Source organism: Acinonyx jubatus, chromosome A3 (assembly GCF_027475565.1).
Source record: "Acinonyx jubatus isolate Ajub_Pintada_27869175 chromosome A3, VMU_Ajub_asm_v1.0, whole genome shotgun sequence".
In the NCBI taxonomy this organism is placed as follows: Eukaryota; Metazoa; Chordata; class Mammalia; order Carnivora; family Felidae; genus Acinonyx; species Acinonyx jubatus.
Genome location: NC_069388.1, coordinates 62,400,968 through 62,423,896, shown reverse-complemented (window position 1 = coordinate 62,423,896; position 22,929 = coordinate 62,400,968). Strand labels below are relative to the sequence as shown.

The 22,929-nt window shown below is 36.0% G+C and overlaps 1 protein-coding gene across 1 annotated transcript in view; it reads left to right on the top strand.

Moving 5' to 3' along the window:
- LRPPRC (leucine rich pentatricopeptide repeat containing) overlaps positions 1-22,929 on the top strand; it is a 108,340-nt gene that overhangs the window by 52,285 nt on the left and 33,126 nt on the right. Inside the window, exons 20-25 of the mRNA XM_027072562.2 lie at positions 168-281; positions 1,319-1,449; positions 2,156-2,241; positions 3,661-3,868; positions 13,323-13,447; positions 13,928-14,034. Coding sequence (XP_026928363.1) covers positions 168-281; positions 1,319-1,449; positions 2,156-2,241; positions 3,661-3,868; positions 13,323-13,447; positions 13,928-14,034 — 771 coding nt within the window. The remainder of the gene's footprint in view (positions 1-167; positions 282-1,318; positions 1,450-2,155; positions 2,242-3,660; positions 3,869-13,322; positions 13,448-13,927; positions 14,035-22,929) is intronic.

Here is a 22,929-nt window from a genome sequence, read left to right as displayed (position 1 = left end):
TATCTCAGGAACTTCAAAAACCCTTGGAGTCCATCCATATCTGGCTCCCCAGATTAATATCCTTGATAGCACTCTTGACATCTAGGAAAGGTCAGTTTAAAGGGAAGAATGACAAGGGGTACATTTTCTTTTAGTAGTAAATTTCTCTTTTCTTTCCATTCCTGTAGACTACACAGCTTACATCATCTGTTTTGGAGTCTACACTTGAAAAACTAAAAGCTGAAAATCAACCTATAGGAGATGTCCTAAAACAACTCATACTAGTGCTTTGTTCAGAAGAGGTAATATTTGTTTAAGTATTTCAAATATGCCATTAAGGTAAAAAAAAAAAAATTCTTATAGATAAAAGTAAGAAAGCCAAATATAATATTTATGATTTTCACAATTGATTATTATACATCATGTGTGAAGAGTGCAATTAAATGAAAGGTTAACTAATTTCAGCTACACCTTGAATGGCATGTTTTCGGGTTGCTGTAGTTTGTTTACGATAATCTGCAAAGTGAATGATAGTAACAGCCGTGATAGGTTTATCATACATGCCAAATGTCCTTTCAAGCCATGGCTCCGGTCTCTTATATCTAGATTGTCAAGCAACTGATACATGCAGTAGTCATTTGCAAGTCAAATATTACTAGGTTGTTAATGCAGGGATTGAAATTCCATTTTCCTGCTGGAAAAAAGCTCTTTCTGAGATAAAGGGTCTCTTGCATTTTTTCAGCAGGCGTCCAGCTGTACTTTGTGTTCGTTTCAGTGTGTGTCTGCAATTTGTGGTATATCACTAGACTTTTTCAGTTTCTAGTTCAATATGATTTGGTTGTATGCCTGTGTTTCTAGGGGAAAAAAGCATAACTGAGTTTAAGATTATAACATGGTACTGTTGAATTGTAAAATATTGCTTCACTTGGATATTAAAGTAGACTGTGAGGAGCTTTGGGATGATACATATTTCTCTGTGTGGACATTGGACTGCGAGTAGGAGCTGACTTGGTACACATTTAATTTGGACATCTTTTTTACAATACAGTACCTACAGTACCTACAAAGCTAAAACATCAGATTTGACATAGCAGTTCATGTTGCGTTACATGTAACAAATCTTTTAAACCCTACATATGTATCTTGGCTGCTTTTGAAAGGTGAATAAAAACACCCCAAGGAGAAAGGTGAAATTATTAACACCGGATCCATTTGTTTTTAAAGTGCTGTTAACTTTTTCTACACTCCGAGTGTTAAACTTAGAGATTTTACATTTTTACTTTTATATCATTTTATACCATCTTCCTTCTTTCTTTTTTACTTCTGTCCTTTATTTTAGAACATGCAAAAAGCTCTTGAATTGAAAGCAAAATATGAATCGGACATGGTTGTTGGTGGCTATGCAGCTTTAATAAATTTGTGCTGTCGACATGATAATGCAGAAGATGCATTGAACCTGAAACAAGAATTGTGAGTACCCTGGCACTGGAACAAATCATCAGCATTTATGAGGATAGTCAGTCCTTCATGGATCGTGTAAATCGAATATTCCTCTTATAGAATGTAATTTTTTAAAAATCTTTTTTGTCAGTGTTTTTTGAAATTTCATAAAATGACTCCCTTTGATTAATTGCAGCTTGTTTTCAGCAAAGAGTCTTTGTTTAAGTATGATAAGACATCCTGTGCCTGAAAGCCAAGGATTTTTCCCCATTGATTATTGTACAACTGCATATCACAACAGGGGTGATTATAAGGCTTAACATTCCCCTTTCTCTTCTGTAGTGTGAACAACATTCTGTCCATTTCTCAGGTATCTTTGGTTTCCCATCCTGATAGATTTTTTAATTAAAAATAATGTCTTTGAGTATTTCAATGTTTATCACAAAGTTAGAATCACGTAAAGTGCCACGAAGCAAAGAGTTCCTTCGTTTGTAACATTTGCAGATGGTGTGATGCAATAAACATGTAGTGTTAGGTTTTTACCCTTTTGTCACTTTGAGTATAATTACATGTGAATTTGAATATGGCTTCAAAAATAAACCTTCACAGAAATGTAGAGGCCCACGCTAATAACAGTTCAGAACAACTGATGAGTTTTGAAAAGTGATAACATGGATATTGCAGTTCTTTTCACAATCAACTTTTAACATAACATAAATGTGCCTTTAATTTTTAGTGACCGTTTAGATCCATCTGCTGTCCTTGACACCAGCAAGTATGTAGGCCTTGTAAAAGTATTGGGAAAACATGGCAAGCTCCAAGGTAAGCCTCGGCACATAAAGGAAATAGGTGATGCAAGTATCTTGCCACTGGAATAACATGTGAATTGATATTAATGGTATATCATGTCCTGCAAAGTGCTTCAACACTTTGCATACAAATTTGCATGTGAATCCATCCAGAGCTGCGTGGACAGTGTAGGCCATTAGTTTTAATGGATTGGCAAGCTTGTCATTTACATTTGCACAGCTCAGTGCTTTTTGCATTTCTACAGCTAGTTTTTATTAGCATTGCTGTTTGGATTGAGTTTGAAGATCATGACTTATGGCACAATTTGCTTATATGCCTGCACTAATGGCTTTGTTTTTGCTTAAGAACATCTGAAGGCTGAACGTAAAACCTATAAACATACCCTTTATTTAAGAATATGATTTCTGTTGTAGTCTTTGTCTTAACTTTTAATAACATTAACAAAAAATGTATATACCTTAATAAGTTTTCATTTAGAAGTTTGCAGGGAAAACCTTGCTGATTTTACAACTGAGATGCATGCTGTAATTTTCTCACTGTTGAGATAATACTAAGCCTAATTACTTACACTTGATCATATATTCTTACTGTTTGCTTGTTTCTTAAATTTCTCATTGGGCTTGATTTTGAAACTTCCTTTTTAGCCTTCCTCTCCTTTTTATTTCTAGAGAAGATATTTAAAGAAAATTTTTACAGTGAAAAATGTAAGGAGGAAATACTTGATCTGAACGTTGAATTTTTTCTTGGGACGTCCTTCTAATACAGAAAACTCTTTATAAGCATTAGCCTGCTTTTTAAAAATCACTTTTTGTAAAACGGTCAAAACATTTTGTCTGGGCAATAATTAAGAACAACATTATAAAAACGCACTTATTCCATATCCTAAAATGTTTGTTTCTGCCTTCCTAATGAAGCTTAATGAATCTAATGTATTAACATGCAGTCTTTTGGAAAGCTTTCATTGGCTCTGCTTGGCTAATTAGTATCGACATAGCAAACAGGCCCTATCGGTATCAGACCATTAGTCTGGCTGTATATACAGTGTAAACACATCTTTATTATCTGGCCTCCTGACAAGCCATCTGCTGAAGAAACAATGATGTGATTTAGCAGATGTTAGCTTTGAACGATAAAAGCCTCCATTTAGGAGGATCTTACAGCTATAGGGCAGACCGTACAGGGTTATGTGGTGCAGAGTGGGCACACAGTCCCTATCTATAATTTGTAGTCAAAGTTGCAGGGAAATGATAAAACCATGCTATTGTGGATTTATAATTGTAGTCTCGTTTAGAAATGCAAGTAGTAATTAACTTGAAATCGGCATTATACACTAGAATTTACATTCCTGCTGGGCTTGAAATGCTGTTTTAATAGCAGTTTGTTTTCCCTACATGAAATTACCTAAGGGTCTTTTGTGTTACTTCATTGTAGATGCTATTAACATTCTAAAGGAGATGAAAGAGAAGGATGTTCTTATCAAAGATGCAACAGTCTTGTCCTTTTTCCACATCCTGAATGGCGCAGCTTTAAGAGGTGAAACTGAAACAGTAAAACAGTTGCACAAAGCCATCATGACTCTGGGGTTAGCGAAACCATCCACTGCCTTAAGTTCCCCACTGGTCACTCTGTATCTGGAAAAGTAAGTTAAGTGAATTATGAATTTTAAATCTTGGTATTCAAATAATGAGGCTAATCATTTGGGAATTACACTTTGTAAATACTCTGTGGTGCTATGGAAGCCTTGGAGGTTATTTACCACAAATAAGAGGACTTTTATGGGCTAGATGACGTTGAAAATGACCAGCAGCTCTGTGGCCCTATGGCTTACTTCTCAATGGATTGGTGTGCGCTGAATTTTTTTGTGGGGCATGTGATGATATCACATGAAATTGAATCTAATTTTTCCCAGTTATGAGCCTTAGAGGTGTTAATTATTAATATAAGAAGGAAGGATTCTCTGGGGCTTTTGATTCTGCATCCTGATTGTTATTCGAGTAGTAATGTAGCAGCATCTCTTTGGTGCTCTTTTTCTCCATGTTGTAATTGATTTTAATAGTATGTGCCAATACAGGTTTTCTAGCTTTGATAAATGCTGTAGAGGATGTCTCTGTGCGTTGGAGGAGGAAGATGAATTTTGTAGATAGGGTGAGGTTTACTTAGTTTGAAAATTTTTACATTCGATAGCAACTGATATGCTTTAATATGCCCAATTTAAGGTATTATTTGCAATACAAATCATAAAAATCAACCCTGCTCTCTTGCAGTGAGTAAAACATTTTAGTAAGACCACTATGCACCCTTTATTATATCTTCTTTTCCTTTTGCATTTGTTTTCCCTTTTTTTGCCTTTTTAAAAAAAAATTCTTACATCTTTCCTCTTTATCATCTTTTTCATGGTTTAATGCAGTTTTTAATTTGCCTGTTTTGTGATTGGGATTTTCTGATTTTATTTTAATTCCACTGTAGTTAACATAGAGTTATATTAGTTTCAGGTGTACAATACAGTGATTCAGCAGTTCCTTATGTTAGTCAGTGCTCATCAAGATAAGTGTAGGGATTTTTCTGATTTTAGTATAGATACTGCCCTATCAATGCCAGGAAAAATAAAAGATACATCTTAATCGTTCTCACATTCTTCCCAAATTTCTGGTAGTTTTCCTTTATTAATTAGAGGGTATAATTAATTGAATATAATGAATGGTTTATTATTGAATTTTTTTTTTAAGTTTTATTTACTTAAGTAATCTCTACACTCAGCGTGGGGCTCGAACTCACGACCCCAGGATCAGGAAGCACATGTTTTCCCGCTGAAGCCAGCCAGGTGTCCCTAGTATTGAATTCAAAATGGGGAATAAAAATCATCTTGGCTCCATGTTAGGAAATGTAGATATATATATATATTTATACACACACAGATAACATACATACATATATATGTTTGATGAAACAATTTGTCATCCAATCAAAAAAAAGCTTATCAAGTTAGATGATTGGCCACATCTTAACCTCTACAATCTCAGCATTACATCCTTTTAAAGAAATAGCGATTCAAACAATTACTGTGTTACTGAGTTCTCATGTTCACAGCCAACTTTATATCGAAATCCTATAATTAATATGCTTCCTACTAGAATTTTTTTGATCGTTTGAGAGACCCATCTCTGCAAATTGCATGTGAAGCTCTGCTTAGGGATTTGAAAGAAATGGGCCCAGTGCCCAGAAGAATTAGGCCCTCCTCCACTACTGGGCAAAAATAAAATAATTAACAATGAAAACGAGGCCATGGTAGAATAGTATCTTACAAATAGAAATACTTTGAATACAGAGAAGACATGAAAGTTTTCTGAAAGAGGTCTGCAGATGGGGCTCATGAACCAAGGAGAGCTTATCCACAGGAAAATGAAATAACATGGAATCTACATGTTAACCTAGAGCATGCTCTGTGCTTCTGATTATAGAGGACACTCAGAGATTTGTAGATCTCAGGAAAATTGGGCTGTCTCTCTTAATTGGGCTAGAGAAATATAAAATTAGTATCTTTGCTTTTTGATTTCTTACTACTTTCAGATACATAGAGAAATTATTACCCACTATTTTGATTTGTCTAGTCTTTTTTTTTTTTTTTTTTTTTTTTTTTTTTTTTTTTAGTATCTTTGCAGAGGCAGTCTCCATGACAGAATCTTTCAGTTTATCTTAATAAAAAGGTTTTGTTGACTGTTTTAGATAAGTCATGAGAGTAATAAAGAGAAGACAAAGGAGATTTCCTTTTTATAGAATTGCAGAAAACAGTAGTTGCACTTCTAGTCTGGGATAAGTTGGAGGAAAAAATTGTCTTTGAAACTTTTTTTCTGTTGTGTTTTCCGTAACCGGTGGAACATGACTAATTAATTCAGAATCATGACGAGAGCAGTACAAGGATTAACTACACTAGCCTGCTAAAAAGTCCACATGTATTTGATTTGATTTGATTAAATATATTTAATCTTCAATAATATCATGTAATTGACCTCAGCAGGTGTGAGCTCATCTAGAGAATGAGCCTTATTTATTCAGACTTGAGATAAAATTATGAAACACGTTTCAGAACATCATATAAAATCTTCATCTTTTCATTCAAAGACAAGCATCATTTTGGAATGCCACTGCAAAGACTCTAAAGAGACTATCACTTAGATACTGTAATTCTGGAACAAATCTGTGAGATTGGGTTTTTTAGAAAGATGATGTTTCGGATTCTGTAATATCTTAATTTTGAAAGATAATGCTGACTTTTCCAGCATTAGATAAAACACAGGAGAAAGTAATCCTGTGTCAGTTTGTTACTTGGAAAGTGTATAAAAAGTTTATGGGGGTGGAAAACAATACACTTTGTTTTCATTTATTTGCAAAGAGAAATACAAAGTAATAACACTTTTGGAAAATTGTAAAGAAGTTGGTTAACTAATCTGTTTTTGTATTATCAAAATTATAATACTTGTATTGAATGGAAAAATAGGCCGAGTTGAACAAAACTTTCAGGTGTTTCATTTACATTAGGATTATTTTATAAGCCACGTGTCTACCTGTAGGCCAAATGAATGCTACTTTATTTTAGGTAACTACTTAAAATTTTTTTTCTTTTCATTGAAATCATGCCTGATTCTGGAAGATGATCTGGGCCCTCCATATTAAGGAAGAAAGAAATGCTTTAAAATAGGTTAAAAGAGCTTTTGATTTGTATGATGTAGTTTCAGATTCACTTGTCTTACAGCTTATCCATTTTGGTTTCATTGCATGTGAAAAAAATATCTGAAGCTGTTTAACTGGATTATTTAGTGCAAATGATCAGAGAAGCTTTAATTTCTGCTTTCCATTAAGGACTTTTCTGTGCTGATTTGTGCTATAATCTGCATATGTCCACATGCATTTCATTTAAGTGAACCATGGACTTTGTATATTTAATCATCCCAGAACTCTTGCTAAGTTAATCTTGAGTTCTTCATAAAGGTCACAATTTCTGTAAGATGAACCTATAATAATAAAAGTTTTAAAACTCATTGTAGCACTTTAGAATGTTATGTAAATGGGAAATATATTTTTTAAAATGCTGGTTATTCTGTCATATTTGCTCCCCTTCAATTTTAGCATCTTCATTTGTACTAGATACTTTTATTATTTATGGGAATGCTTGCCTTCTAGAGTAAAACTCTTTATGTGCTGAAAGGAAATTAAGGAGGTTTGGCTCTTTTACTCCATTATTGCAATTAAGAATTTAGCATCATCAGTGCCAAAGGACAAAAGTGGTTCATTTGCCCTAGGGGGACAGGACAGTGATAAGATGATTTTTCGTCAAGGATCATTGGGTCGTAATTAAGTTACATTCATGGCTATTGCTTTTTGAAGGATGATTGGTAAATGACAGGCTTCATGTGCTTAGTACGGACAGTGTTCAGTAGGGTTTTTTCTCCCTCTGTCAGAAAATCCTGTTGAGCCTGATAATGTAAATGTGGCATTTTATTCTGAACAAAAGAGCAGGGAAATGAGCTATCTTGTCTAATCATTCAGTTGTTTAACACCGACTTCCAGTTTAGACTCAATTGGCTGGAAAGCTCTTGACATGTGAAGTTAGTGCTGTTCCGAACGCATGTTTGAGTAAATTTTAAAGTAAGTGACAGCTAAATTGTACCTAGGGAAATTACAAAGCCTTCAACACAGTTAATTTTTTGGGGAGGATTAGTTGTAATTGCAACACCAGTCTACTTGAAGATTCCTCATTTATAGATGATGAACAGAAAAAAAACATTTAGCTCTTTCAAAGGCTGGTTCTCCTTACAGAATAATTTTTATGAGGACGATGGTTTCTCTTGAATTGATTTCTTTCCACACTGAACAACTGCTTAAGATTTATAGAATAGTTTGTTCTTAGAGTGAATTGTTTTTTTTTTTTTTCTTGTTTTAAACTTTTTTCTCCCCCAGACTCCCCTTTTCTCTAGTGATTTCTGATTTTGAGAGCTTTTCAGGCAGTATGCCCTTCAGGTAAATTACCACCTCACGAACACTTTATGCATAATGTCAAAGCACCTTATTCCAATTAAAAATCAATATTTGTCCCTTTTTCGTTGTTTAAATCAAGTATACTCTCTGGATTGGAAAGTTATTTACGATAAGTAAGGAGATTAAGTTTGAGGCTACTGATAGGTGAATAGATCGTTGTCACTAATTCTAACAACATGAGATTCTGTGAGATGCATTTGTGGTTTTTACAGTTATGTATAGTGAGGAATTTGACTTAAGAGTGCTTTGTTTCCTGGTATCTTTGAGAAGGTATTTTTGTGTTCAGTGGATGCCTCATATGGATGTATGTCCAGTGTTTGTTTTTCCGTCAGTGACATAACATACTTTAATTTCATAATAATGACCGAAACAAAAGGTGGCAACAGATTTGCTATCTGAGCTTCAAGCTTGCCATTTTGGATATTCCTCCGTGTAATAATGGAAAATTACAGTTTGTAGTAGTTTTATGTTCAGTCATGTTCCCTTAAAAAGTGAATTAGAGATTCTAGAGTGAATTTTAGTATGGGCCGAGTCCATTCACGTTGATAAATAAAACTCTCTTTTATTTTTTCTTTAATTTTTTTTAATGTTTATTTTTGAGAGAGGGACAGCGCGTGAGCAGGGGAGGGGCGGAGAGAGAGAGGGAGACACACAATCCGAAATAGGCTCCAGGCTCTGCGCTGTCAGGGCAGAGCTTGACACGGGGCTCGAACTCCCGAACCGTGAGATCATGACCTGAGCCAAAGTCGGAGGCTTAACCAACTGAGCCACCCAGGTGCCCCAGAACTCTCTTTTAAATGTTCAAATTACTTACTGGACTCAACCTATCTTAGATACTTGTTCTTAAAATTGAGAATTTAGAATATTCCTTTCCTCTCTTCTGCCTCATTTCATAGACTCACAGAATTTGATAAACCTTATGTTTGCATGAATGAAAAAAAGTTTTTAAATGATTGCTTATTGGCATATATAGTTTCATTCATGAAAATTGTTTTATGTACTTCATTGAAATATTTGGGGGGGAGGGTCTAGTCATTGAAAAAAAGTCTTAGTTATGGGTTTTTTTTTTCTTTTTTCTGTTTTTTTTTTTCAAGTTTATTTAATTTGAGGGAGAAAGCCTCAGTGGGAGAGGGACAGGGAGAGACAGAGACAGTCCCAAGCAGGCTTCACACTCGCAGCATGTAAGCTGATGTGGGGCTTGAAGCCATGAACTGTGAGATCATGACCTGAGCCGAAGACAGAACCTTAACATACTGAGCCACCTTGGGGCCACCCCCCCTATTTTTAGAGATACTGATATGTTATAGAGTTGTTTTCTTTTAGCATTATTTGAGGTTTGTGACAGCGGTGGCTAAATTTTTATCAGGAATGGGCTTTTAAAAATTTGTGATTCAATTGTACATAAAGCTTTCAGTTATGAATATATGCTGAAGTAAGCATAGAATCAAAAGCTTTGGATCCAGAATTAATGTTACCAACAAGATTTCTTCAAAGCATTATTGTTATTTTAGAGTAGGGTTTTAAATCCATTCTAGGGTTTAAAGTGTGCAAAGGAGATCGTGGAATCATTTGAGGTCACGGAACCTCGAGGCACACTGATAAAGTGCTGTCCCACATCTTGGGTATAAAGCAGTTCCATTTTTTCCTTTTTATGTTTTGCTGTTCTTACTGATTTCATCTTGTCTAATAAAAGTCGTACTTTCATGTGATGATTTTCTCTGGTGGTGTGAAACATTTGAGTTGATGAATCTAATCTAATAAGCTCAAATTCACAGAACCTCACATTAGAGAATTAGAACTGGGAGGGAACCCATAGATCCTTGAGTTCAGCCATTGTGATAATCTGCCTTTCATCACCACTTCTGGAAATTTATCACATGGCTACAGCCAAAGCTGCATGTAGTACTTACCAAGTGGGATTGAAATTCAAAAGTCCTGTGAGTATACAACTATTTGTGTTGATTTTAGATACTTTTTCATAGTTTTCATTTTTATCACCCAAGTTTTTAAGCTTTAATAGGAAAGATTAATGATGACATCATATCATATGAAACATGGATATTTTTATCTCTTTTTAAAATGACATAATCAGCCACAAGTCAGAATGTAGATGATAGGGATTGAAAAGAGCCGGCTAATTATTAGTTCATTCCTCCCTCCCCCCACCCCCCCACCCCAGGTCATTACATTAGTTCATTTCTGTCATGAGTACACTTTGTATGAAATGTTTCATTATAGATTTCTAACTCATTTTGTTGGCAACCTGAGAACAGTAACAGTGGTACTTAAAATTACTAACAAATATATGAATTATTTCCAGTTTGGTATTCTTGTCTTTTCTGTTGTTGTTCTGAGTATGTATAATCTTCAGAAGCATGTATTTGGAGACCAAAGACTGTTAACATGTCTCTTTGATTGACAGAGCAATTATTCATTCATTTATTGATAGCTTTGACCTAATGTAGAGGAAATACAATTGAGACGTACTATTCTAGTTTGGGAGTTGATCTGAAAAAGCAGATCATACTGCTTTAGAAAAATCAGTATGTGTTAGTTATTCTCTTGAAAATATTTTAGTGGTTTTCCGTTAAATGGAATTGTAGAAAGCTAGTAACTGAACTTGTGTCTGAAGCAAGGGGAAATACTGATTATATAAAGGTTTATAGCGTATGTGGTAGCTACTGTAGCATTTCCCTTGTATGACAGTAATCTAGCCTGCAACATCTACTTGCAGTTTTGAAATTAACCTGTAATTTAGTCTTCACCCCAAATGACAAAAATTCAAATGACTCTGTGGGGTGCCAGAAGATGCACTGTAAACAGGGCTTAGGAAGGGGAGAAGGTAGAGCTCCCTCAGGATCGGCTCGTTTTCACTGTGTCAGTATTATTGCAGTAAAATTAACACTTCTTCGTGGTATTTTCCTTTCAGTAGAGCTTAAAATCTTAATCTAGATAAAATAGTAATTCAGTCTCGGGCAACAGAACGTTTGTATAATGGACCAAAATGTTAGGGCTTCAACAGAAAATTTAAAAATGCTTTCTTCCTTTTGAAAACTGTTGCATGTGTGAGAGAAAGGTGTTTTCTCCACAGAGCTTGTTATGAACTGTCCCTAACCATGCCTGTCTGTCTATATTTCATACATTCTCTTCAAAACTCCTTAATTTCCTCTTCCAAATTGCACCACCTTATTATAAGGTTAAACAAACAGCAGTGCTTTAAATAGGGCATAATGTATAAGTAGAGGTAGTTAGCTGAAAGTGAGAAGTCTAGGGACCTGAAGGCAGTGCCTTCCTCTGTTTACCTAGTAGCCTTAGGCTAATCATTCAGTCTGTACATGCCTTCATTTCCTCATCTATTTTAAAATAAAGGAGGATGGGATGTAGAATTGGATCACACAATTTCTACAGTTTTTCTAAGGTCTTACACATTTCTCACACTGTCATTTTCCTTTTAAAGGAAAAAATGGTTTTTGAGGACTCATAATGATGTATTTCCACACTCTTGTTTAAGAAACTCTGGCTTGGGGCACCTGGGTGGCTCAGTCGGTTGAGCGGCCGACTTTGGCTCAGGTCATGATCTTGCAGCCTGTGGGTTCGAGCCCTGTGTTGGGCTCTGTGCCAACAGCTCAGAGCCTGGAGCCTGCTTTGGGTTCTCTCTCTCTCTCTCTCTCTCTCTCTCTCTCTCTGCCTCCTCTGCTCGCCCTCTGTCTCTCTTTCTCTCAAAAATAAACATTAAAAAAAAAATTGAAGAAACTCTGATTTAGAAAATATCTTTTCATTTTAATTTATTACCACAGAAAAAAAGCCCTAACTTTACAATTAGAAATAATGTTTTTTTAAGGTTTTATTTTCTATGCCCACTGTGGGTCTCAAACTCACAACTCTTTTTGATCAAGAGTTGCATGCTCCACTGATTGAGCCAGTCAGGTACTCCTGGAAATAATTTTAAAAACCTCACCCTCTAATGAGAAATTTCTTCAGGGTTCTCCTAGAATTCACTGATCTTAAGAATGTCCTAGTTTTTACCCACAGTAAGGTTTCTGTATTATGAATCCTGAAGTTATTTTCTCCTTGTCTGGAGAGGTGGCAGTATGAAAACTAGGATGATAAAGTTGAAAGTACTCAAGGGGCACCTGACTGGCTCAGTCGGAGGAGTGTGCAACTCTTGATCTTGGGGTCGTGAGTTTGAGCCCCATACGGGGGGTAGAAATTACTTAAAAAAAGAAAAAAGTACTCAAAAATTCCTTGGTAGTTATTGCTGGACATTTCATAAAGCTTCCCGAATCTAGAATTATTAAGGGCCATGAACATACATAAGTATTTGGAAAAAATATTTGATAGTTGTCCTTATTTTTAGAAATAATGTGTTCTTATAGCATCTTAATATGTGAAATCAGGTTTTATTTGTAATAATCTCAGAGAATGCCTTCATTTATTTGGACTTTTTGGGTTTTTTTGAGAGACAGGGAGTATGCGTGCATGTGTGATAGAAAAACAGAGAGAATCTAAACAGGCTCCACACCCAGCACAGAGCCAAATGTGGGGCTTGGTCTCACAACCCTGGGATCATAACCTGAACCTAAATTAAGAGTCAGATGCTTAACCGACTGAGCCACCCAGGCTCCCCCATTTGGATTTTTTTCTTTTTAATGTTTGCTTATTTTTGAGGGAGAGGGCAAGTGGGGGAAGGGCAGAGAAAGTGGGACAGAGGATCTGAAGCTGGCTCTGTGCTGAGAGCTGTGAGCCCAACCCAACGTGGGGCTCGAGCGAGACCATGACCTAAGCTAAATTGAGACAGTCAACCGACTGAGCCACCCAGGTGCACCTGGACTTATTTTTAAGAGTGCTGTTTAGCAAACAAAATAATAAAAGATAAAGGAGGGACAACAGGGAACTGCTCAAGATGTCTGTACTCTGAACATTTATTTATACTATACAAGGATTATTTTCTCTCCCTCCCCCCTCCCCATTTTGGCTTTATTGAGTAAAGCTCATCTTGTACATTTTGACTGGTCTTGTACATTTTGTGTATTCATTGTTAATATTTTGATGTTTCCAAGGGATGACTTAAGTGCCGCTCTTGAAGTCACCATTGACTGCTATGAAAAGTATAAAGTATTACCAAGGATTCATGATGTCTTATGTAAACTAATAGAGAAAGGCGAGACTGATCTAATTCAGAAAGGTTGGTCACCTCCAGTATCTTGGTGTATTCTTTTTCCCCTCTTGCTTGCTTAATCTTAATGCATTGCTGTGAAGAGAAAATTTAACAGGAAGGGAAGCACATCCAGAGAAACTTTGTTGTGCTTCCAAATTAAATTCTAAATTAAAAAGGTAGATTTTCAATGCTATAAATGTCCTTGATTGTAATAACTGTTCATTTTGCAAACTTGCCCCTCTATTATTTTTTGCTCTGCTTCTTGGTAATCTGCCTTTAGGAGGAGTTTTTCCCTCTCACCCTCACCAGTCCTCCGTGAAGCTAGTCTTAGGTCCTCACTGTCATAAATGTATACCCTTAGATAAGGAATGTGACAGAAAATAGGTTGATACAGCATCAGTCTTTAAGTCATTCTAAGTATTTGTTTTAAAGTTTTCTTGTATTTGTCCAGAACTTCAAGTGTTTTAGTATTTTTTCCTCTGCTTTGTTTTTTTCTTTCCTCTCTAGCAATGAACTTTGTGAGCCAAGAACAAGGTGAAATGACAATGCTGTATGATCTCTTTTTCGCCTTCCTACAAACAGGAAATTACAAAGAGGCCAAGAAGATCATTGAGGTATGATTTTTTAACTACAGTATTCTAATTGGACAGCTATTTAGACTCTTAATTGGAATATGTTTAAGAATTTTAACCTTTAATTACAGTTGTTCTGATTCATGTTAATATAATTCAATCCCAGTAATGGGGGCTGGGGGGTACTCGGCCAGCTTCTTTATTGTATGTAATTACAGTTCAGAAAAGGCAGCCTGGTTGTATATTGAATTTGTTTCCTCACTTTGTTAAATTCACTGTTATGTATCAAAATGATATTTGCATATTAAATCTTGGATTGTGGAACAATTAAATTAAACTGGCATTCCTGGGTGTAAAGTTGCTAATCCTCTTTGCCAAGGAATTCTTTGTTCTTAAAAGCAGTGGAATTTAATTTGCTGCAGACCATGCTCAGATTTATTTGTAATGCTTGTCTACAAGTTAATCAGCCAAACAAGTGCTGTCTGCAACTGTTTGGCATTTAATTTAAAATTTCTTCTTCTTCTTCTCCTTTTTTTTTTTTTTTTTTTTTAAACTATGGTAAGCAGCTTATGGGAAATGGTAGGTGACAAACCTGGCCTACTTAGGATTAGTGTATTTTATCTAGGCTTGATTGAAATTTTGCTTACTGAAATTGATAAGTCAAAGGGCAACTATATAAAGTCTGTCCAAATTATGATTAATTTCACTATTAAACAAACAATTCTGTTTCCTCTACATAAAACATTCCACAGAGGATAGACCCATTACCTTAAGAAAAAAATACTTAATGTGAAATAAATAGAATAGACTTGTAAACATATCCTTAATCATGTTTCTGTCAGATCATACTTTGCCATTACTCTGTGTCTTTTTGCAAAATTTCCCAAAGGTGATGTGTGGCTTCCTTGTTTGTATATTGATGACTGCTTATCATGAAATTGAAAATGTAGTTATATAACCCAGAAAATCTTTAGTTTCTCTTGATGTTTTTCGCAGAAAAATATGAAAAGGGAAGACTGTGATACTGATTCAGAATGTTCCTCCCTGTCTGTCTGTCTTACAACTCAATCTGTCCTCCTGTCAGAGGGAAGTGGGATGTGCTGTCTTGGACAGGTGCCATTGAAAGTGCACAGTGTATCTGAAAATGCAGGAAGCTCTTAAGATTCACCTCTTCAGAAGTCTTTTGAGTTCTTCTGCTCTGTATGCATGGTATCAGTGTTAGCAGGGCACTGATCAGAGGAGAAATGAAGCTCAGGTATTCAGATAATAGTGGCGAGTGGCTCTACGGTAGGAAATCATGCGTGTCTCTTTATGGAATAAGCAACGTGTTATAGGAAGAGCCAAAGGCATAAGAGTGAGTTTGCCTTTTGCCATCTACTTGCTAGTGTGGTAATGGACAGTTTACTAAACCTTTTTAAGCTTCCTCATCTATGAAAGGGAATATAGTATCTTTCTTTAAGATTCAATCACATAATGTATGTAAAGCAGCTTGCATGTTTCCTGGATTATGGTAGTAATCAATAATATTAATTCTCTTTGCCCCTCAAAAGTAGGGATTGTGTTATCTTCTTTACCCTGCGCAATTCACAATATGATGCTCAGCAGAAAGGTACATGTTGTCACATGAATAGGCAAGAGAAAACTGCCTCTTAATTACTTTAAAGCTTTGCCAAATGCCACATCATTGAGCATAATCATTTAGGGATGGCTGTCTACTGATGACAGAATTTTCATAGTGGATGTGTACAAAATTGCTTAAAGGATAAAGAATGGCTTTGTGGAACCCCTGCCGTGTTGTAGGGTAGGACAGCAGGTGTGTAATACATGAGAATAGACTGAAGCACATTTTTAGTTTCTTTTTTTGATGGTTAGTTGGAATTGAATTAAAGTGGGAACTTACTTATTTTTTCACTATTAAAATTCAAGACCCAGGGGCACCTGGGGGGCTGAGTTAAGTGCCTGACTCTTGATTTCGGCTCAGGTCATGATTTCATGGTTGGTGAGATTGAGCCCCGCGTCTGGTTCCATGCTGAGAGTAGGGAGCCTGCTTAGGATTCTCTCTCTCTCTGTTGCTCACATACTCCTCCCCCCCAAAAAAATAAATAAAAAATTCAAGACCTGGAATTCTCTCTCATAGTTTTCTCAGAATTGTTGAAATATAAAAAATAATAAAAATTAATCAACTATGACTATATCAGTGTATGAAAGAATATTGTAAACAGTGAGCAACATTTTTTATCATTTCCAAAAATGCCAATAGTGTCTTATCAATGGGTAGACTTGCTGGCGTTGAGTTTTCAAAGCAGAATGTACGGTGAAGCTTCTTTGTATTTCATGGACTGTGAGAGATCAGATAAACCAGTTATGAAAATGTTCACATTAAATGAAGAAAGAAGAGGCAGGATTCAGTGTGTATTACAGTATTCAGTGTAACATCAACTTGTGTTGTTTTTTAAATGAGCCCATGTACATATATCATATAGAATACCTTTTAACATAGCCTTTATATTTTATTTCTACACATGGTTTATTGCAGGAGATTGGATTTATAGCTATTTTACTTTATACTTTTCCGTATATTCTGAGTTTTCTATAATGAGCATACATATTCTTAATACTCAGAGAAAGTATTCTCTTCCAAATGAAAGTAAGAGAGAAAAGGAAATCAGACTAAGAACTAATGTGAAGCTCTTTGAATGTGAGATTAACGTGTGAGGATAATTACTATATGAGACTGAGAAATGTTCACTGCTACAAGAAAAGTATGAATCGTTCTGAAAGTTCAAGGGTGGAACTTACTCCCAGTGAAGGAAATTAGGCAAGACTTTGTGGAGAAAATAGAGTATGAGGTGGGGGTTGATGAATATAGTAGTACTTTAACATTTGAGAGTCTGATGGGGTCTGGGAAGGTTACTACAGGTATTAGAGGTAGAGCAAAGAAGTAGAAAGGGAAATCTCTAAATAGTTCTTTTTCCCCAGCTTTATTGCGATAACTGACATACAACATTGTGTCAGTTTAAGTGTACGTTATGTTGATTTGATTACTTGTATTTTTTAAGTTTATTTATTTTGAGAGAGAAAGTGGGGCAGAGAGAGAAGAGAGAGGAGAGGGAGGGAGGAATCTCAAGCAGGCTCTGCATTGTCAGTGCAGAGTCCAATGAAGGACTCGAACTCACGAACCATGAGATCATTACCTGAGCTGAAACCGAGAGTCAGACACTTAACCGACTGAGCCACCCAGGCGCCTCTGATTGCTTATGTTGTACAAAATGATTACCTCAGTAATGTTAGTTAGCGCCTCTATCACCTCACATAATTACATTTCTTTTTTATGGTGAGAACATTTACAATTTACTCTCAGCAGCTTTCAAGGATATATTTTTTAAATTAATAACATTTTTTAAAGTTGTATTTATTTAAGTAATATCCAGTGTGGGGCTCAGACTCAACAATCCCAAGATCAAGAGTTGCACATTCTTCTCCGACTGAGCCAGCCAGACACCCCTATAACATAGTATTATATTATACTATCACCGTGTTGTACATTAGGTCCCCAGAACCTGTTCATCTTATAGAGGAAGTTTGTACCCTTTGACCAACGTCTCATTTTCTCTGAGCCCCTGACAACCACTGTTCTAGGAGTTTGAGATTATACTGTATTTGTCTTTTCTCTGCCTGACTTCACTTAGCATAATGCCCTCCAGGTCAATCCTGTTTGACCAATTTCCCCTCCCTCCCTTCTTCCCTTCTTCCCTCTTTCCCTTTCTTCTTTATATCATTAACAAATAATTACTGATGACATCTTGCAATCTAATCCTAGAGAAAGACCTTAAAAAAATGAGTCTATATATAATGTAGTAATTGACATAGAAAGGGTCTGTTCCAGACTCAGTCTTTCTGAGAAAGTGCTGTTTGGGATGAGAACTAAAGGATGGATTGGGAACCAGCCACGTGGAGTGGCAGCAAAAACAAACATTTCATGTAGAGGGAACTCCCTGTGCAAAGGCTCTGAGGTAGGAAAGTGCTTCCATCTTTCATCCTTGTTCTGTCTCTCAAGACTCTATCAGAAAACACTCAAAGAGTGGTACATTATCAAACACTTTTTTTTAAATATAAAGTTTGTTTATTTTGAGAGAGAGAAAGAGCACAGCAGGTGAGGGGCAGAGAGAAAGAGTGACAGAATCTCAAGCAGGCTCTGAGCCATCAGCTCAGAGCTTGATGTGGGGCCTGAACTCATGAACTGTGAGATCATGACCTGAACTGAGGTCAAGAGTCAGACGCTTAACCGACAGAGCCACCCAGGTGCCTTTTTTCCCCCCCTTAAATAAGGTTTATTTATTATTTTGAGAGAGAGAGAGAGCACAAGCAGGTGAGGGGCAGCATTATCAAGCACTTAATAAATGTTAGTTTTATTCCCTTCCTTCTGTGTGACCTTCTTCCCTGTGTTGAAGTCAGACCTTTTGTCTCTCTCCTGCAGTCTCATCCTCTGCAGGCTAACTATCCCTAGTTCCTCTCAGTGTTCTTCTGGCACATTCTGGAATGAAATTGGGAAAATGTTCACAAATTATTTTTACAAACTTATTTAATAATATCAGGTAAATATTTTGTAAACTGTATTCTGTGTTGTACCAGTGATGATGATCAATCTGACGTTTGTTTTTTCCCTGTGAATAGACTCAAACAAAATTTACTACACATGTTACTGTTTAAAATATTCCAAGTCCGAAGACACACTATTAATCTCACTACTCGTCTAGTCATCCCTGTGGTTTTTCTGTACTTTATTCAGTGCCTGTTTCTTTTATATATAATTGAAATAAATCGTACCATAGCTTTACCCTACATCACTGCTTCTGCATTTCCCTCCATGTAATTAAGAACTCTTCTAAGCATTATTTTTAATGACCTTATCATTCCATTGTATAAGTGAATTTGCCCACTTTTATATAAACTTTTATATAAACTTTTAAATAAAAAAGTTTATTTGCCCATTTTTCTTTTGAGAAAAATTTTTACTATTACAAAGAAATCATAACTCGCATCTTAAGCTATAGATGCAGGTATACTTGGTTTTCAGATTATTTACATAGGACCATTTCTTAGAAGTAGGTGAAATGTTATTACCATTAAGGCCCCTGATACACAGAGACAGAAACTTTGTTATGTCTTTATTTTATTTATTTAAAAAAAATTTTTTTTTAATGTTTGTTTATTTTTGAGAGAGAGAGAGAGAGATACAGAGTGTGAGCAGGGCAGAGAGAGAGGGAGACACAGAATCCAAAACAGGCTCCAGGCTGAGGTGTCAGCACAGAGCCCGGCCCGATGCAGGGCTCGAACCCACAGACCGTGAGATCGTGACCTGAGCCGAAGTCAGCTGCTTAACCGACTGAGCCACCTGGGTGCCCCGGTTCTGTCTTTATAGATGATACCTCTTTTATGGTTATCTTAGCAGAGATTTGGTCTAAAGTGCAGGCCTCCCAAGTTCTAGTCCCATAGCTAGAAATTATCATAAACTAAAATGGTTTTACTTTTTTAAATCTGGGTAATGCTGCCCTTGTAGAATGAATTTCGAAGCTTTCTTTTCTGTTTTTTTTTTTAATAATTTGAGAAGAATAGGTATTTACTTTTCTTCCGATGTTTGGTAGAATTTACCTGTGAAGCTATCTGGTCCTAGGACTTACTTGTTTACTGAATCGATTTCATTGCTAGGAGTTGATCTGTTCAAATATTCTAATTCTTCCTGATTTGGTTTTGGAAGGTTGTATGTTTCCAGAAATTTATCCATTTTTTCTTGGTTCTCCAATTTGTTGGCATATAGTGTAATGGTATTTTCTCATTTAAGAAAGGACTTTATTATGGGGGCACCTGGTGGCTTAGTTGGTTAAGCATCTGACTCCTGGTGGCAGCTCAGGTCATGATCTCACGGTTTGTGAATTTGAGCCCCACATCAGGCTCTACACTGACAGTGTGGCGCCTGCTTGGGGTTCTCTCACAAAACAACTCTGAGAAGTAATTAGGGCAAAGAAACTAGTTTGGAGTGTCCATGTGGAGCTTGTTTAGTTAGTAGTAGGCATGGAATTTGAAATCGGGTCCTGATTTCACATTTTCTCTTGGTTCTTTTACACCAATTCCTATCTCTGTGATCGCTCTCTCTTTTTTAAAATTCAGATAAGATACACCATTGCATAAGTTTAAGGCATGCAGCATGTTGATTTGATGCATTTATATATTGCAGTATGACCTCCATGATCTCTTGACCCCTTAGTAATCTAAACCATCAAAAGAACTTATCCTTTCTCCAGAATTATTCTCTTGATTTTTCTCCCTCTTCTTATCTGCTGTTACTTTTCCATCACATTGTAGCCAGAGTAATTTTGCTATCTTCTCAGGGGGCAAAACCTTTTTTCTTTTTATGGTTTTGTGTTTAGAACCAAAAGGTTAGGGGCGCCTGGGTGGCACAGTTGCTTAAGCGTCTGACTCTTGATTTTGGCCCAGGTCATGATCTCACAGTTTGTGACTTCGAGCCCCCCGCATTGGGCTCTGCACCAAATCTTAAAAAAGATTTTATTTTTAAGAAATCTCTGCACCCCACGTGGGACTCAGACTCACAACCTGGAAATCAAGAGTTGCACGCTCTTCCCACTGAGCCAGCTAGACGCCCCTCAGAAGGATTTTTAGAGCTAGTTTTTTCCCCCGTGACCTCCCACATTTCAAGAGATGGATGTCAGTTCTCATACCAGTTCATACCCCCTCTCTTTAGCGTCTCCTGTAATGCCTAGTTAAATGGGTCATGTTTACTTTACCATAGTTAGTCTGCTAGTTTGACTTGCTCAGCCATATTTTCCTTACTCCTCTAGACATGCTCTTTATGTCAATCTCTGAAGATTTTAGAGAAAAGGACAAATATCGGAAGATTTAGTAAGCTCCATGATACCCTTTTCCTCCTTTGCTATTCTAGCTATGGACATAAATAGTTGGACATAAACTTCCGGTCCCTCTCATGCACTTGGTTTTCCTCCCATGCTGCCTAGAGGGTGTGGGGCTAGGGTAGTTGTTTGTTTTCCATTTCATGTTTCTAGCACTAATGGCAGGAAAAATCAAAACAGGTAAAAACTTGTATTTGAGTCAAATTTAAGATAGTTTTCCTTGAGATCGATTTGAAGTAGAAGAATCTTCATCTCTTTCTGCTTTAAAGACAATAATTACTTGATAGGTATTTTTACTAGTATGTATAGAAGCCTATTACGATAACAGGAAATTTATATCAGAGTAATGTAATGAAATTAAATGAAAATTATTTTTTCTTTTGGCTTACTATTATTCTTATACAAGTGAACTTACTACTAAATTGGAACATCACAAAGAATGTTTTGAAGCCCAGTAACCCAGGGGGAAACAAACATGCCAGGTTTTTTAGTACAGTAATTACTTTATCCTCACTGTCCATTAATTAGATTGTCGCAAAACAAGAAAAAAAAACTAGGTAAGTTCATTGTTTTAATTAAGTGTTAACCGGTTTTTTTGGTAAGTTATATTTAACATCCCAATTAGAATTCTGTTCTTCTCCATATTTTTATTGCATTTTCTATTTTTGCTTTCAACTTGTAGTGTTTAAAATTCAATAAGATGTTAAGAGATAAGCCAGAAATGTAGACTATTACAGAAGCCTAGGAGATTTAGTTAATCTGACCTAGATGTTCTTTTGATGATTGAGATTTATAATGTGAAAACAGTTCTCAATTTCAAAATGAAACATAGGAATATCTGCTGTATAAGCTGTCCTGCCAGTGACAGGCAGATTAATCAGCCACAAAAAGGAAGAGTTTACCATAGAAGTTGTGCTCTTTAGATTGTTGGCATTTGGATCAGCATTAACGTTGAAAGTTATAAGTGAATGAATGTAACAGTCCTGGCATTTTGCCTTCTTCTAATGAAGAACTGTCCAGAATTTTTGCAAGGGCTTTTTGGATATGTTAGATTTCATTTGGTTTCATTTTCAGTGTAATGCACGTGAAACAAAACAGGTAATTAGATGAGAAAACCCTTGAGTAGAAATTGTGTGCAAATGTAAATATTAATGATATTTGAGAATATATTTAAACAAGTAATTTATTCAGCATTTCGTTCTTGTATCCCCAAATGTGCATACTTGCACAGTTAGAATGAGAACACTTAAACAGCTTCTGCTGTACCAGCTTTTCTGTCATTCTGCCAAAACTCTGAGGTGTTAGTGTCTGCTTCGTTTCTTAATTTAACATTGTACAATATTATTTTAAGAGGTAAAAAATAATGAAGACTTATAAATAAGAGATCAGATTGGAGGGGTACCTGGTTTAGTCAACAAAGCGGAGTGGAGAAAGCAGTAAAGGTACCTCCTCTAGACTGGAGCAGCCAGGGCTAATGAGTGTGTAGGTTTCTTATCATAATGCTGTGATTGAAATGTAGTATTTAATGGTGAAGCCCTCTTACAGATGATGAAAATACTATAGTTAGAATGACAAATCCTTGGAATTATGTGTGAATTGGTTTTCCTTTCATTCCAGTATGAGAGTTGTAAAATAATTGCTTTACAGCCAGAGTTATTGACTAAACCTTAGTAATTTCTGATTGAGGATATAACCTATGTCTCAGTAATTAAAGTAAACTAAGACTGTGAGCTAGTTTAAAGTACTTAGTTTGTTTTAAGTACCTAGCTCTTTAAACATTTAGTTTTAGATACTAGGCAGACATTTGTGGTAGTCAGTACTTTTTGATCACTAAACTTCACAAAGCATGTTAAAGGAAAAAGTAAAAGCCATTGGTTTATGGTTGTGATAATGGTTAATAAGTTTTTGTAACAATAGTTTTTGCTTCTTGAGTCCATTGGGATCTCTGAGAGAGAGAGAAACTGTGTGTGTGTGTGTGTGTGTGTGTGTGTGTGTGTGTGTGTGTGTGTAT